General features: G+C 47.2%; 1 protein-coding gene across 1 annotated transcript in view; it reads left to right on the top strand.

Annotated features, from left to right (window-relative positions):
* The first annotated feature begins 922 nt into the window (after positions 1 to 922).
* The window catches only part of usp43b (ubiquitin specific peptidase 43b), a 44,208-nt gene continuing 33,130 nt past the window's right edge, over positions 923 to 12,000 (top strand). The window contains exons 1-2 of the mRNA XM_035181037.2: positions 923 to 1,889; positions 7,050 to 7,196. Of these exons, the coding sequence (XP_035036928.2) occupies positions 1,251 to 1,889; positions 7,050 to 7,196 (786 nt within the window). The 5' untranslated portion in view covers positions 923 to 1,250. The remainder of the gene's footprint in view (positions 1,890 to 7,049; positions 7,197 to 12,000) is intronic.

A 12,000-nucleotide genomic window follows, 5' to 3' on the forward strand; every position in this document is an offset into this window, starting at 1 on the left:
TAGAGGTTTGATTGAAGACTAGAACGTCTAAATGTGTGTATGATGAGGTTTGCAGTTAAACCTTACTACTTAACTATTATTTACGTGTGCACAGTATACACAGCTTATGCACTTTGTTTATAAGTTTGGTGTCAGGTGTTTCTTGGGGGGTGGGGGGGGCACCTCATCTCTTTTGCCTGTGGCCCCCAAATCCCTTGAAACACTCCTGATTGCAAATATAGTCTATATACTATAGACCTTTTGTTTTCTTAATAGTATTCTTCTAAGCAACGTGTCTAAATATCTTGTATTTTTAACTCCAATACATTTATTTGACAAATCTCGACGAACAGTTTATCGTGCACGTTCTGATTGCGCGTTTTGTGAATACGATCAATCAAGTACACAAGAAAAACAAAAAAGACAAATTTCCAATGATGTGGACAATAAAGTTTATCCATCGACCAGTCACAGAAAAGCTGTGTCGCGTGTCCGATGTCTGAGCTGCTAAAAGATTTCCCCCCCTGGTTTAAATCTAGCTATAAAATGTATTTCTACATATCTCTAATATCGTTCTTTACTCCATGAATCATGAATCAATCTTTCTTACTCCTATATAGAGAATTGTGTATATATATATATATATATATATATATATATACAGATGTTAAAATAGCTTCAATTCACATTACCAATCTTATATAATTCATATATGCACCAATTTATATTTTATGTACATTTAAGCACTTTCAAATTGGATTCGAACCCTTTTACTTGTGATGAAGTACTTTTACTCAGTAGTTATAGTACTTTGCAGTCAACCTACTACTACAAGCCTGTGTCTGATTCATGTCCAGTGGCAGTATCATGAATCCAGTGTGCCCAGCTCCATGTGGGGGGGGGGGGGGGGGAGGGTTCTCTCAACCACCAGCCTCTTCCAGGAGATCTCGCTGGGAGCGCGCAGTGCTGCAGCTGGACGCCGGAGCGGCTCACGTCGTCGCCGGGGCCCGACGTGGATGCTGCGTTCCGGGGGCTGGAGATAATGACAGTGATTCAGTAAGTCGCTGGGATGGATGAGGAAGGTCTGCGGTCAGCGCCCGGCGGAGTAACAGGGAGCTGCTGTGCGTCCCGGCTCCGCGATGCCGTCACCTCTGCGCGCGTTTCCCTCCGCGACCCGCCGGACAGAGGACACAGGCGGAGAAGTGACACACCGGCGTCGGAATCTGCACCAGACTCAGAATAACGCGCAGAGGCAGTGAGAGGAGCCGGACATGGAGAGACACGGCGGCCGAGCCAGGGAGGAGGCGTCTCCCGCAGCGAAGGAGGAGAAGCGCCGGGAGAAGAAGCCGAAGTCTGGGAAGCTTTTCCGAAAGAAACCGTTGAAGTCGGTGGGAAGTTTTATGAACAGGATCCTGAGAACTTTGGGCACTTTCGCCCACTTTGGAGACGCGGACGCGCCGGACGCGGAGGACGACGACGGGGGGTTCGGGAAGGGCGCACCGTGCACCCTCAGCGCCAGCTCGGGGATGCCCCGGGAGGAGGCACAGGTGAGCGGCCGGGACCCGCGGGGGGCGAAGAACACCTCCAGCACCTCCTCCTCCCTGTGCACCGGCAGGGAGAAGCTGCTCTGCCAGTACGGAGACCGGGTCCCCGGCGTCCTGGGGCTGAAGAACCACGGGAACACCTGCTTCATGAACGCGGTGGTCCAGTGTCTGAGCAACACCGACCTGCTGGCGGAGTACCTGGGGCTGGAGCGGTACAAGCTGGACCTGAGCCTCGGCCGGGTCAACGGCCTGGTGAGGGGCGAGGAGACGCGGCTGGCCCGGGGAGAAGTCACGGAGCAGCTGGCCTCACTGGTCCGGGCCCTGTGGACTCTGGAGTACACACCACAGCTGTCCGTGGACTTCAAGGTACACGCAGCTCAACACAAGCACGGGCTCTCCATGAGCTCTGTGGTGGCAACACCTTGGGTTTAGTGTTTATGAGCTGTAAACTCAATTAAATGACGTGAACTATTGGTTTTATAATCTACATTTATATGTTGATCTTGGCTAATAACGTCACCTCGAGTTTCAAACTGTCCTGGACCTTGCAGATGTTTATGTAGAGTCAACTGTTCCATCATTTATACAGCTTATAGGGTTGCGAGAGGTTATCTTGGTGCCAATCCTGGTTGACCTTAGGGCGCGAGGTGAGGTGCACCCTGGGAAGGTCACTAGAGCATCACAAGGCCAACAAGAAGCCATTTTCAGACATGACCCCACGGAGGATCTCCGGAGACTTGGGTCTGGACTTTCTCGGCAGTTTGCCACCGGCTTCGGCCCTTAGGGTTAGGGTTACAAAAAGCTCTCTTGACATCTTCACAGGCATCTTTTACATATATGTCACCTCTTTTTCATCCGAAGTTATTAGTTTTGTTGTCATTTTTGCGATCCTGCGGAGGTTCTCCTGCTGTGTTCTCACATCGACTCCTTCTGAGTCAGGGGGCTGGTAGGAGAAACACCTTCTAATCAGAGGTGGGCCACCAGCGACGGCTCACGAGTTTGAATCTTGAAAGCTCATTTTTAAATCCATGTTGAGTCTAAACCACGACATCATCTACCGGTCAGAGACGTCCCCCAGCCCCTACCGCCCCTCGGCTGTCTGTCTCTCTCTCTCCGTCAGCGTGTGTGTGTGTGTGTGTGTGTGTGTGTGTGTGTGTGTGTGTGTGTGTGTGTGTGTGTGTGTGTGTGTGTGTGTGTGTGTGTGTGTGTGTGTGTGTGTGTGTGTGTGTGTGTGTGTGTGCGTGTGTGCGCGCGCGCGCGCGCGTGCTGCAACTGGAGTCTGACACAACCGAGACAACTTAACTTTATCTTATCGCTCGAAAGGCATTTTTGGAATTTCCAGAAAGTGGCACTTCAGCCAAACCGTGGGAACAGAAGGTAAAACGGTAGTGGCTGTACCACCATCATATTATTGTTGTTGTTATTTATGGTCTGTCCTCAGCTGAAGAATAAGCTACTGTACTCAGACATAACCACATGTTATGATCATAAACACCTACGGAGTGCAGCAGTAGCCTTTATAAACACCAGTCACTGTAATTGCCAACAGTAGAATATAGCAGCCGCTGTCTTTTCCGCTGTGACTCGTCCTTCCAGGTGATTATGAGGCTGCTGCTCGGTGTCACTGCAGCCTGAGGTCAAAGGTCACAGACTCAAGGCTCCATAGCATGACACTGGAAAATAAAAGGTTCACTCTGTCAGCAGCGTTTAATAAACAGCAGGTGTGTGAGGGTTCTGAGCGAATCGCCTCCTAATGACATCTCTGTGCCGCACCAGGAGCAACGTGGTGTTTATTTCCTCGTGCAGCCTGGCGAGGGAAGCAGGGGACCAGCGGCTGCTAAATCCTACGTCACCACGTTTACTTAGCTGCACCGCTTGTTGTGATTCAAAGTATGTTGCCGCAGGAAAGAGATGGTTTACTTTCTGCTTAAGAAATCTTCCTTTCGGGATCAGGGGATGTGATACGGGCCTATCAGGAGGCAGGCAGGCTTTCCCACTCTGCCCACGCTGGCGATAGAGCGAGAGAAGCGACCGCACTTTATCTGCCCGCAGCTCTGGATTTCTCTGAGCCATAGTTCATGGCAAGAAGTAGATAATATGGAGCAGCGAACAAAGAAGCTCCACAATGGATCTATTCTTGGAAAATGTTAATTACTCTCCTGGAATATCTTGACCCATTCTGTATAGGTATATGCACGTCCTTTCTCACACTTGGATGAAATGTACCGAGGAGGCCCAAAGGTTTTTCCCGAGAGTAACATGGTTGTTATTGATGTTGTTGTTGTTGTTGTTGTCGGGAATCAATTTCAACATTTAGTCTTTTTGCTCTTCGGTCTTCGTAACTTCCCTGTTTGGATAAATCTGATATCTGATATTTTTCGGGAAAACCGTCAGAGGGAGCGGCACGGAAACATCTTGACGAGATTAAAAGACGGATTAAAAGAAAAACGCTGACAACTCCCCCACTTATGTGATGGGAGGCTTCCTGTGTTAAAGCGCACACACACTCAGAAACACACACACACAGACACACACACACACACACTGCTGTGGCTCTTGGTTTGTGTCTGTAGGAGGTCCAGAGTTCATGCAGCCTCGGCCCTCTGAAATTGCCTGTTGAGAAATACCACAGCTGCCTGGAGGGAGGCATTATAGAATCTGATATCTGGCAGGCTCGTGTCTGCCAGGCGGAATTAGCTTCCAGTTGCAGGAACTCCAGACGGCACAAACCTTTTTTTTTTTTTTTAAATCAACCCTCCAAAATGGAATCGGCCTTTGTTTAAATGATTCTATAATCTATTCTTTTGTTAGTTGATTATTGGTTTTTTTGCCGGCCTCTGAGAGTCGGGGGCTTTAATCAGAAGGGTAAAGCAAAGTTGCGGCTAAGATTGGAAAGACTTAAAAGGAGGCACCTATGCTAACCCGCCCTCACGTCACATGAATTTTGATGAGCCATGATCAAAAGGGCAAGTGTCGAAAAGGAATCTCTTCTTTCTGACATTCACCTGTTCACCGCGCCGCACGTTTTTTTTAGTTTCTAATGAATAATGGTGCTCGTGTGCACCTGCCCCTCCACATGTGGACTCATCCTGGTTTGATCCTCTTCAGAGGGAACGGCTCAGCGGTGGCCTCCGCACAGGTCGGCCGGCCGCAGAGTTTCAGGGACGAGGCCAAACAAGAACAACAGAGTCCTGAATACCTGGAGCTCTGCCACATTCCAGCAGCACCTGGACTGTAGGGGCGAGGCAGGTGGACGCAGTTTTTATATAATCTTCATTAAAGATCAACTATCGATGCGTGGCTTTGTGATTCTACCCCTCCGAGCCTCCACTCTCACAGATGTGTCTCCGACGCAGCAGTCCTCAACCTGGGAGCAGATGTGCGCCTTTTGATCTGGACGGTTCTCGTGTGATTTTTAAGAATCCCCCCCCCCTGGAACGATGGTGTGTTTGCTCCGAGGGGCCTGGACAGGGACAAACCCTGAAACTCAAACAGTTACTCAATAGCCAATTTATCAGTTTCCATAACAAGAGGCCAGGAGAGAGCGGGGGGGTGAGGGGGGCTTGATGACTGAACAGGAATGTCATCCTCCCTTTGCACTGATGGGCCTGTTGAGGAAGCTACATTTATTTTTCTGTCCACTGTGGGTTTCACAGCTATGTGACAATATTTGCTGTCTCCATGTTGATTTGTAATGGTTCCCTCTGCTGCTGGTTGCAGTTTAGTTAGTTTCCATTCGACGTATAAACATGGCGCCCGCGTGGACGTGCTACTTCTCAGCCTGTGGATCACATACTGCATGGCACATCTTTGCTTATGATGCTAGCTCCTGGGTTTTATTTTATTTTATTCTTTTCCTCTTGTGTTGTTTAGGGTGCAGTGGACTTAAAAAGTCAGTTTTCAACTTTCACCACCAAATCCTCCTGATTTCCGTCACAATCCAAATAACTGTTGAAGTGTGACACTTCACATTTATCACGTTCTGACCCACTTTCACTAAACCAACATTAAAAACAAAGCACCACATGTATGTATTCAACACTAATTTGTCTGCATGCGTGTCAATCAATCACTGTTTCATTGTCAACGCCGCTGTTAGCCTATGAGCTCGCGTCTCTTTCTGACAGAACCTGTCAGTGTGATAATTGTTAGCCGTCGTGCCTGTCAATCAGTCATTGTGAAGGCAGCTGCTGGCCTCGGTGGGACAGAGCAGCGTTCTAGTGGTTAGCTGTCAAAAGTTCCAGCAGCTGAATCATTCCTTTGTCAATAAGCAGACAAATATATACGTATATAGCGTACATGTGCGGGTGCATGAATGTGTGGCACTGTTGAGGGTCCTGGGTTGGGGGGTTAGAACACAGGGACCACTTTCCCTGGGTTGTGCAGCATCAATAGGCCGTATACAAAAGTTTGGGCTGAAAAAAAAACATTTGCTTTGGTCCAAGATGCAATAAATATTTTATATCTAACCTTTTAACAGTTGAAATAGAAAGTTAAATTAACAGTTAAAAATATCTGACAGAAACTGGTATTTGAAAAAGGAATGAAAGAAATGTTAAATAGTCATGAACCAGGTAAACGATGAATCGCCAGTTGCTAGATGATGAAGAGGAAGTTGTGTTTTCTCGACTTTATCTAGTTAGATGGTTACAAACTATCCAGTGGTCATTATGTCACAGGGAGCAATAATAAAAAAAAACACACACAGGGCATTTTCCACAACCTCAATTATGTCCCCGAGACAATTGCCACCTTCAGAAAGGCTGATGGTAATTACTGTTATTGCTTTGCTGTAACGACTGGCTGCACTTTAGGTTCGTGTGCGTCCACGGTTCACTTGGTTTGTATCAGTGCTTTTCTTATAATATAAACAAGCCCGACTGTCTCAAGAACAAAAGATTTGCTCTGTTATCCAATTAGTTTGATTCAGATACATTTGTTATTATATCATAAGGCAATTATAACTTTAGTTCTCGCAGGTTGTGAATTCATCGTCCAGGGAATTCATGTTTGAGGTTGTGAATATCTTTCTATCTCTCAGTGCAGTAACTCCACATTTAAGCCGTTTTCAGACGTGAACTCTGGAGAATGTTCCGGACAACGGGGGTTCAAACTTTCTCCAGAGTTTTACTTTCACGTATAAACAACGCAGCAGGAGATTCTCCACACAGATCCCAGCAACACAGACATCTCAGGAGTGAGGGTGGGGGGGGTGGAGCAGCATGGAGGAGGCAGGACGTAGCGCAGACATCTCACTCAGACATCTCACAGACAGCCCCTCTGGATAAATGTCAGGAGATTATGCGGAGTTCAGTGCATGTCTGGAAGCGGCTAAATATGAAGGTTTCATGTGACATGCGTTCCACATACAGAGCGATTGTTTGTGGAATTAGTAGGTGGATGTGAATTATAACTTAACTCAACTTCATAAAAGCCACTTAATCAATCCCAAAGTCCTGATCTCACTCTCATCACGTCTGGTTCTCCTCTCTCTCTCTCTCTCTCTCTCTCTCTCTCTCTCTCTAGACGATAGTGTCCAAGTATGGATCTCAGTTTCGTGGAAACTCCCAACACGACGCCCTGGAGTTCCTCCTGTGGCTGCTGGACCGTGTCCACGAAGACGTCAACCTGGCCTCGCACAACAACAACAACATGACCAAAGCTCCCGGACAGGTGAGAACCAAGCAGAGACACAGAGAGTCGGCACGGTAACGATAACAGGAGGAAACATGTCTGCTTTAATATAAACGGTTCTCACTGCAAACCGAAGTGATGCATATCTAATAAATTACCCATTGTGATCAAACACATTCATGCAGAATATATATCACGATCCCCTGGGGTTTGATGTATAGTGAAGTCATTATTACTTCATGTGATTACACAGGATCTGAGGGATCATCAGTATATGAACGTTAACTCGCACGTTAATTAATATGGAGTCGAATTATTTTACCTTGAGTCTCAGATCTTTCATATAGAGTTTTCTACAGGGATTCTGTTCTCGACACTTTCTGATTTTGGTGTCTTTCTTTCTTTCTTTCTTTCTTTTGTTGTTTCTTTCGAAGGCCAAATGCTCATTCATAAAATCAGGATTGCATTCATTGTTAAATAGCCACCCATACATCTCATTATACAATATGCCGAGTACACACATGCACATGTTTTTTAGATGTTTTTCTTCCGGTGGTTCATATCTGTTTATTATCAAACTAACCTCACCAATAAGGTCGTCCAGAAGAGACGACGCTGCCTCGTCTTAGTTATCTCCTCAGAGCTTTATCTCCAGGCCTCCTGCCACAGAACCAGCGTTGCATCCTGCAGTGTGCAGCCTCACTGTGTCTAATGCCTTGCCTGTGGGCAAGGGGAAGCCCCAGTGTGGCGAGGCAGTGTTTGATTTCCTCTCGGCGCGGCTCCTCCTCGAGGTCGTCGCCTGCAGGCACGGTGCATGTACTTATACTCCTTGAATGGAACTTTGAACTGAAAGCAAATATTTTCATGTATAATTTAAAAACATTTTTTAATCAGACATCCCTCTTTTCTCGTGGTTACGATAGCGTGATAACCAGCGTTATGAAATATTAGAGAAGTGCTGCACTTGCTGTCCGTGAGTGAAACTCGGTGCCGGTCGTTTCCTGAGGCACCGACTGTAATGATTCATTCTGTAGTTTCATCATTGTGGAATCGGGAGATACCAAGATCAGGAAGTCTTTCTCTCCCAAGGCAATACATTATATAATTTAATATACAGTATGATTTCTTTTTCTATGAAATCGTAAAGAGCTACGTGCAACCTCCTCCTGCAGGAAAGACAATGTTTTCAGGCAATGCAATGTCAGCACATCATTACAGAGCCAGGGCCAGATTGAAGTATTTGACTAGTCTGTGGATGTAATGCTCCGTCTCTCAGGATTAAGTTTAGTGTTTGCTTCCATCTTCCTCTATATTCTTTATAGAAAGAGAGAGAGCTTGAATGAGGCAGTGAGACGAATCAAGAGAAATCTGTGTGTTCTCGACCACAGTTCCCCTTCATCTATGTTAGGGACTCCAGCTCTTTGCATCAATGGAAGTCGACAACTCGCTTGTTGCTACACACAATATCACATGCACCAAGCCCCCCCCTCCCTGTGAGCTGAACTACCCTTTAAGTCAGTTGGGGGTGAACGTTGAGGGTGAGGCCGGGTGATGGGGGAGGCGTCTGGATTGTGTCTGTGAGTGCACACGGATCCACAGGGGACGTGACAGGAGAGCCGGGCTGGAGAGCTGCTGATAACGTCTGTTCCTGACGAGTCCTCAGCGCCACGGGGAGAATACCACCACACCTTGTGAACACCCGAGGAGCCGGGGAGGAGCGGAGGACACCGAGATTTGCAAAAACACCTGTGATCCTGTGAGATGATGGTTTCAGTGTCATGGACAGAGGAAGTGATTTTTCCTGTTTTCCTTCACTGCCGTCCAACACATTTACAGTATTTCCCCGCAGAATAATTAAATCTATGGCGGTTAACGGGGGGTTGCACGTGCACGAAGGTCACTCTAATGCTCAAGTGCACAGACTAAAGAATGAAAGAGAAGTTCTCACACGAGAGAAAGAGACGCCTGTAGTTTTTTTTTACAACTTCTCCATGGTTTCGCCTGCGTATACGTAAGCTTTTCCGAAGACGTGCACAGAGATGAATGAGCGCGGACAGACGACTCCATCCGTTTCCATACAACTTGTCATATTGGCCCTGATGTACAGTCCCTTGTTAATCTTCGTGCCATTTCACGGGACTGTTAAAAACCTGCAGGATGGTTGATTACGGATCATGTCGGTGCTGTAATGGAGGACGCTGCATATGAATAAATATGCCCTGCGGCAAGAGAGAGAAGGAGGGCAACAAAGCAGAGCTGTGGCCGCTGTCCAGTGAGGAAAATATCTTGTGACAGTTGTCTCTTATGTTTGTCCAGGCCTGCTGCCAGTGTGGGCTCTGTGCAGACACCAAGGTTGTCATGGATTTCAGTTTTATCAGTGAGGAAACATGCAGTCAGATAGATACTGTGTTAGTTTCAGGAAAGGGAGGGAGGCAAATTCTCTCTCCTGGTGAATCACGGTGCTCTCCGCTCCGTCTCCCTCCTGCAGCTCGTGTGTTCTCCATCTCCGTAAGAATGTACGGTAAAGCTTTGGTATGCATGCTACTATCACCGCTCCACCAACAAAGAGGCTTTGTGAGGAGCGGGCCTCACCGAGGGGCACGACGAGGGCGGCTCAAAGTGTCTAAATCACATTCCTCTAGAACTTTTAAGAGCCGTTCAGCATCAGTTCTGCCCCGGGATTTTCCTTTTTCCTTTTCTTGTTTGCTTGTTTGTGGTTTTTACCTGAATCTGCTGTGGAGCTGGTGCTGGTGCTGGCTGGCGGAGTCATCCGGGGTCACAGCCAGGCTGGCGGGAGGCGTTTACCAGTCCGCGCACGTTACCGCTCGCAGCCAGCGAGTTTGCAAGCTCAAGTCATCTCTGCTCATTCGGGAGCCCGTGGGCCTTTTGCTAATTGTGTTGAAGCATGTGTTGTTAGTTACCACTTAACACAGGAGAGCCAGGGCACAGAGGCAGAGCCAGACACACACACACACACACACACACACAGACACACACAGACACACACACGTGTGTCAATCCACTGTAGTCGCATCCACTGAGTGTCACACTGCAGTGTTGTTGGAACCTGTTATTTTTCTATTTGTAAAGGAGGGTGATATTTCACAATCCCACACACACACACACACACACACACACACACACACACACATTTTCTAACATTTACCGTTTACTCTCTGTGGCTTTGACTCATGTGAAGCACATTCTCTCTCAGTTTGTTCAACGTTTATCGCTGTGGAAACAACACAAGTGTGAATCTCTCTCTCTCTCTCTCTCTCTCTCTCTCTCTCTCTCTCTTCCCCCTCTCTCCCTCTCTCTCTCTCTCTCTCTCTCTCCCTCTCTCCCTCTCTCTATCCCGGCTTTATGAATGTGGCTCTTTGTAAGTGGCAGGAAGAAAGAGACACTTGTGCAGCCTCAGAGGAGAAGAGGTGAGGCTGAGTTCTCTGTGACAGTGGGGGCAGTGACCAGTGTGGGTCACTTTTAAAATGGGTTTCACTGCAGATTACAATATTACTATAATAATAATAGTAATAATGTGCATATATATATATATATAGTTTGTGATGTAACCTGTCCCTCATGTTATTATTTAGAAAATAAAATATGTAACGTTTGCAAAAATGTAGTAGAGTAGAAAGTACAGATATTTGCTGATATATGTTGTTGAGTAAAAGGGAAATGTATCTAAAAATAAATCTACACGTGCATGATAAAATTAAATACATGTACTTGTTACATCCTGGTCAGTTTGTCCTCAGTAGAATAGGGCAGACGTCCTGGGAGGTGTTTTAAAAGTCTGGTCAACCGTCAGTATTTGCTCCTGAGTCGTCCTCCCTACCCTTCCTCTTCCTGGAGATTTGATTTGTCCTACGTGGGCGGTTGTGTCCTGAAATCAGACGCACATCCAGACAGAGACCCAGACATCGTACCAAGATCTCCAATTTGATTTCTTTTCACTCATTCCAGCCTGAGCCCGCCTGTAAGTGCACCTCTAACCCCACAGGCGAGCAGGGCTGTGTGTGGCCAGCGCTGCTTCCCACTCCTGTCAGGGCTGGAAACACCAACGGTTCTGTTGTGATCTGTGTGTGTGTGTGTGTGTGTGTGTGTTTCCTCTCCGTTCTGCCCTCGGTTCTATCGGCGCTGCCAAGCTGAAATGGCGTCCTGTGGCTCTGAGCCACCCAGCTGGAAGAGCAGCTTGAAGGAGGGAAGGGTCCGAACATGACCTCCCTGTGTCCGAGGTCCCCTCTCACCACCGACCCGCCTTTGGCCTCCCGACCCCAAACACAGGCTGGGATGAGAGATGCTTGTGTGTGGATGTAAAAACTGGAAAACAGGATCTAAAGCTGTTTTCAGAGATGCACAAAACTCTAACTAATTATCTATAGACTCTGGGAGCTCGACATATTCTCTCATTTGTCCCGTCACAGTTTCATACTGAAGCAAAATCTTTATTACGCTTTTTACCAGCTGCTCTGTTACCGCTATAGATTTAAAAGACAAATGAGAATATATAAATCTCCCGCTGCGTTCTTCATACGTGAAAGGCAAACTCCAGATAAACCTTGAGTCCTTCTAAATATAGCCGGTATCTCTCTGTCATGGAGGTCTGATGTGAGGCCGCCGCTCACTGTGGCGCAGACAGAGCGAAGCTGAAACCGTCCGACCGCTCCAGACAACACAATACGTCACCGCCGGTTTTAAAGAGCAGTAAGAGGACGTTTCTGTAAACTGCACTCGGGCTCTGCAGGGAGCCTGAGTGCAGAAAACATTTCCTTATTAAGTTGTAGAGGATTTTTAAATAAAAGGAAACAAGGTCACATTTGCTTTTGTGTGTGTGTGTGTG

The sequence above is a fragment of the Hippoglossus stenolepis genome, chromosome 16 (assembly GCF_022539355.2).
Source record: "Hippoglossus stenolepis isolate QCI-W04-F060 chromosome 16, HSTE1.2, whole genome shotgun sequence".
NCBI lineage: Eukaryota > Metazoa > Chordata > Actinopteri > Pleuronectiformes > Pleuronectidae > Hippoglossus > Hippoglossus stenolepis.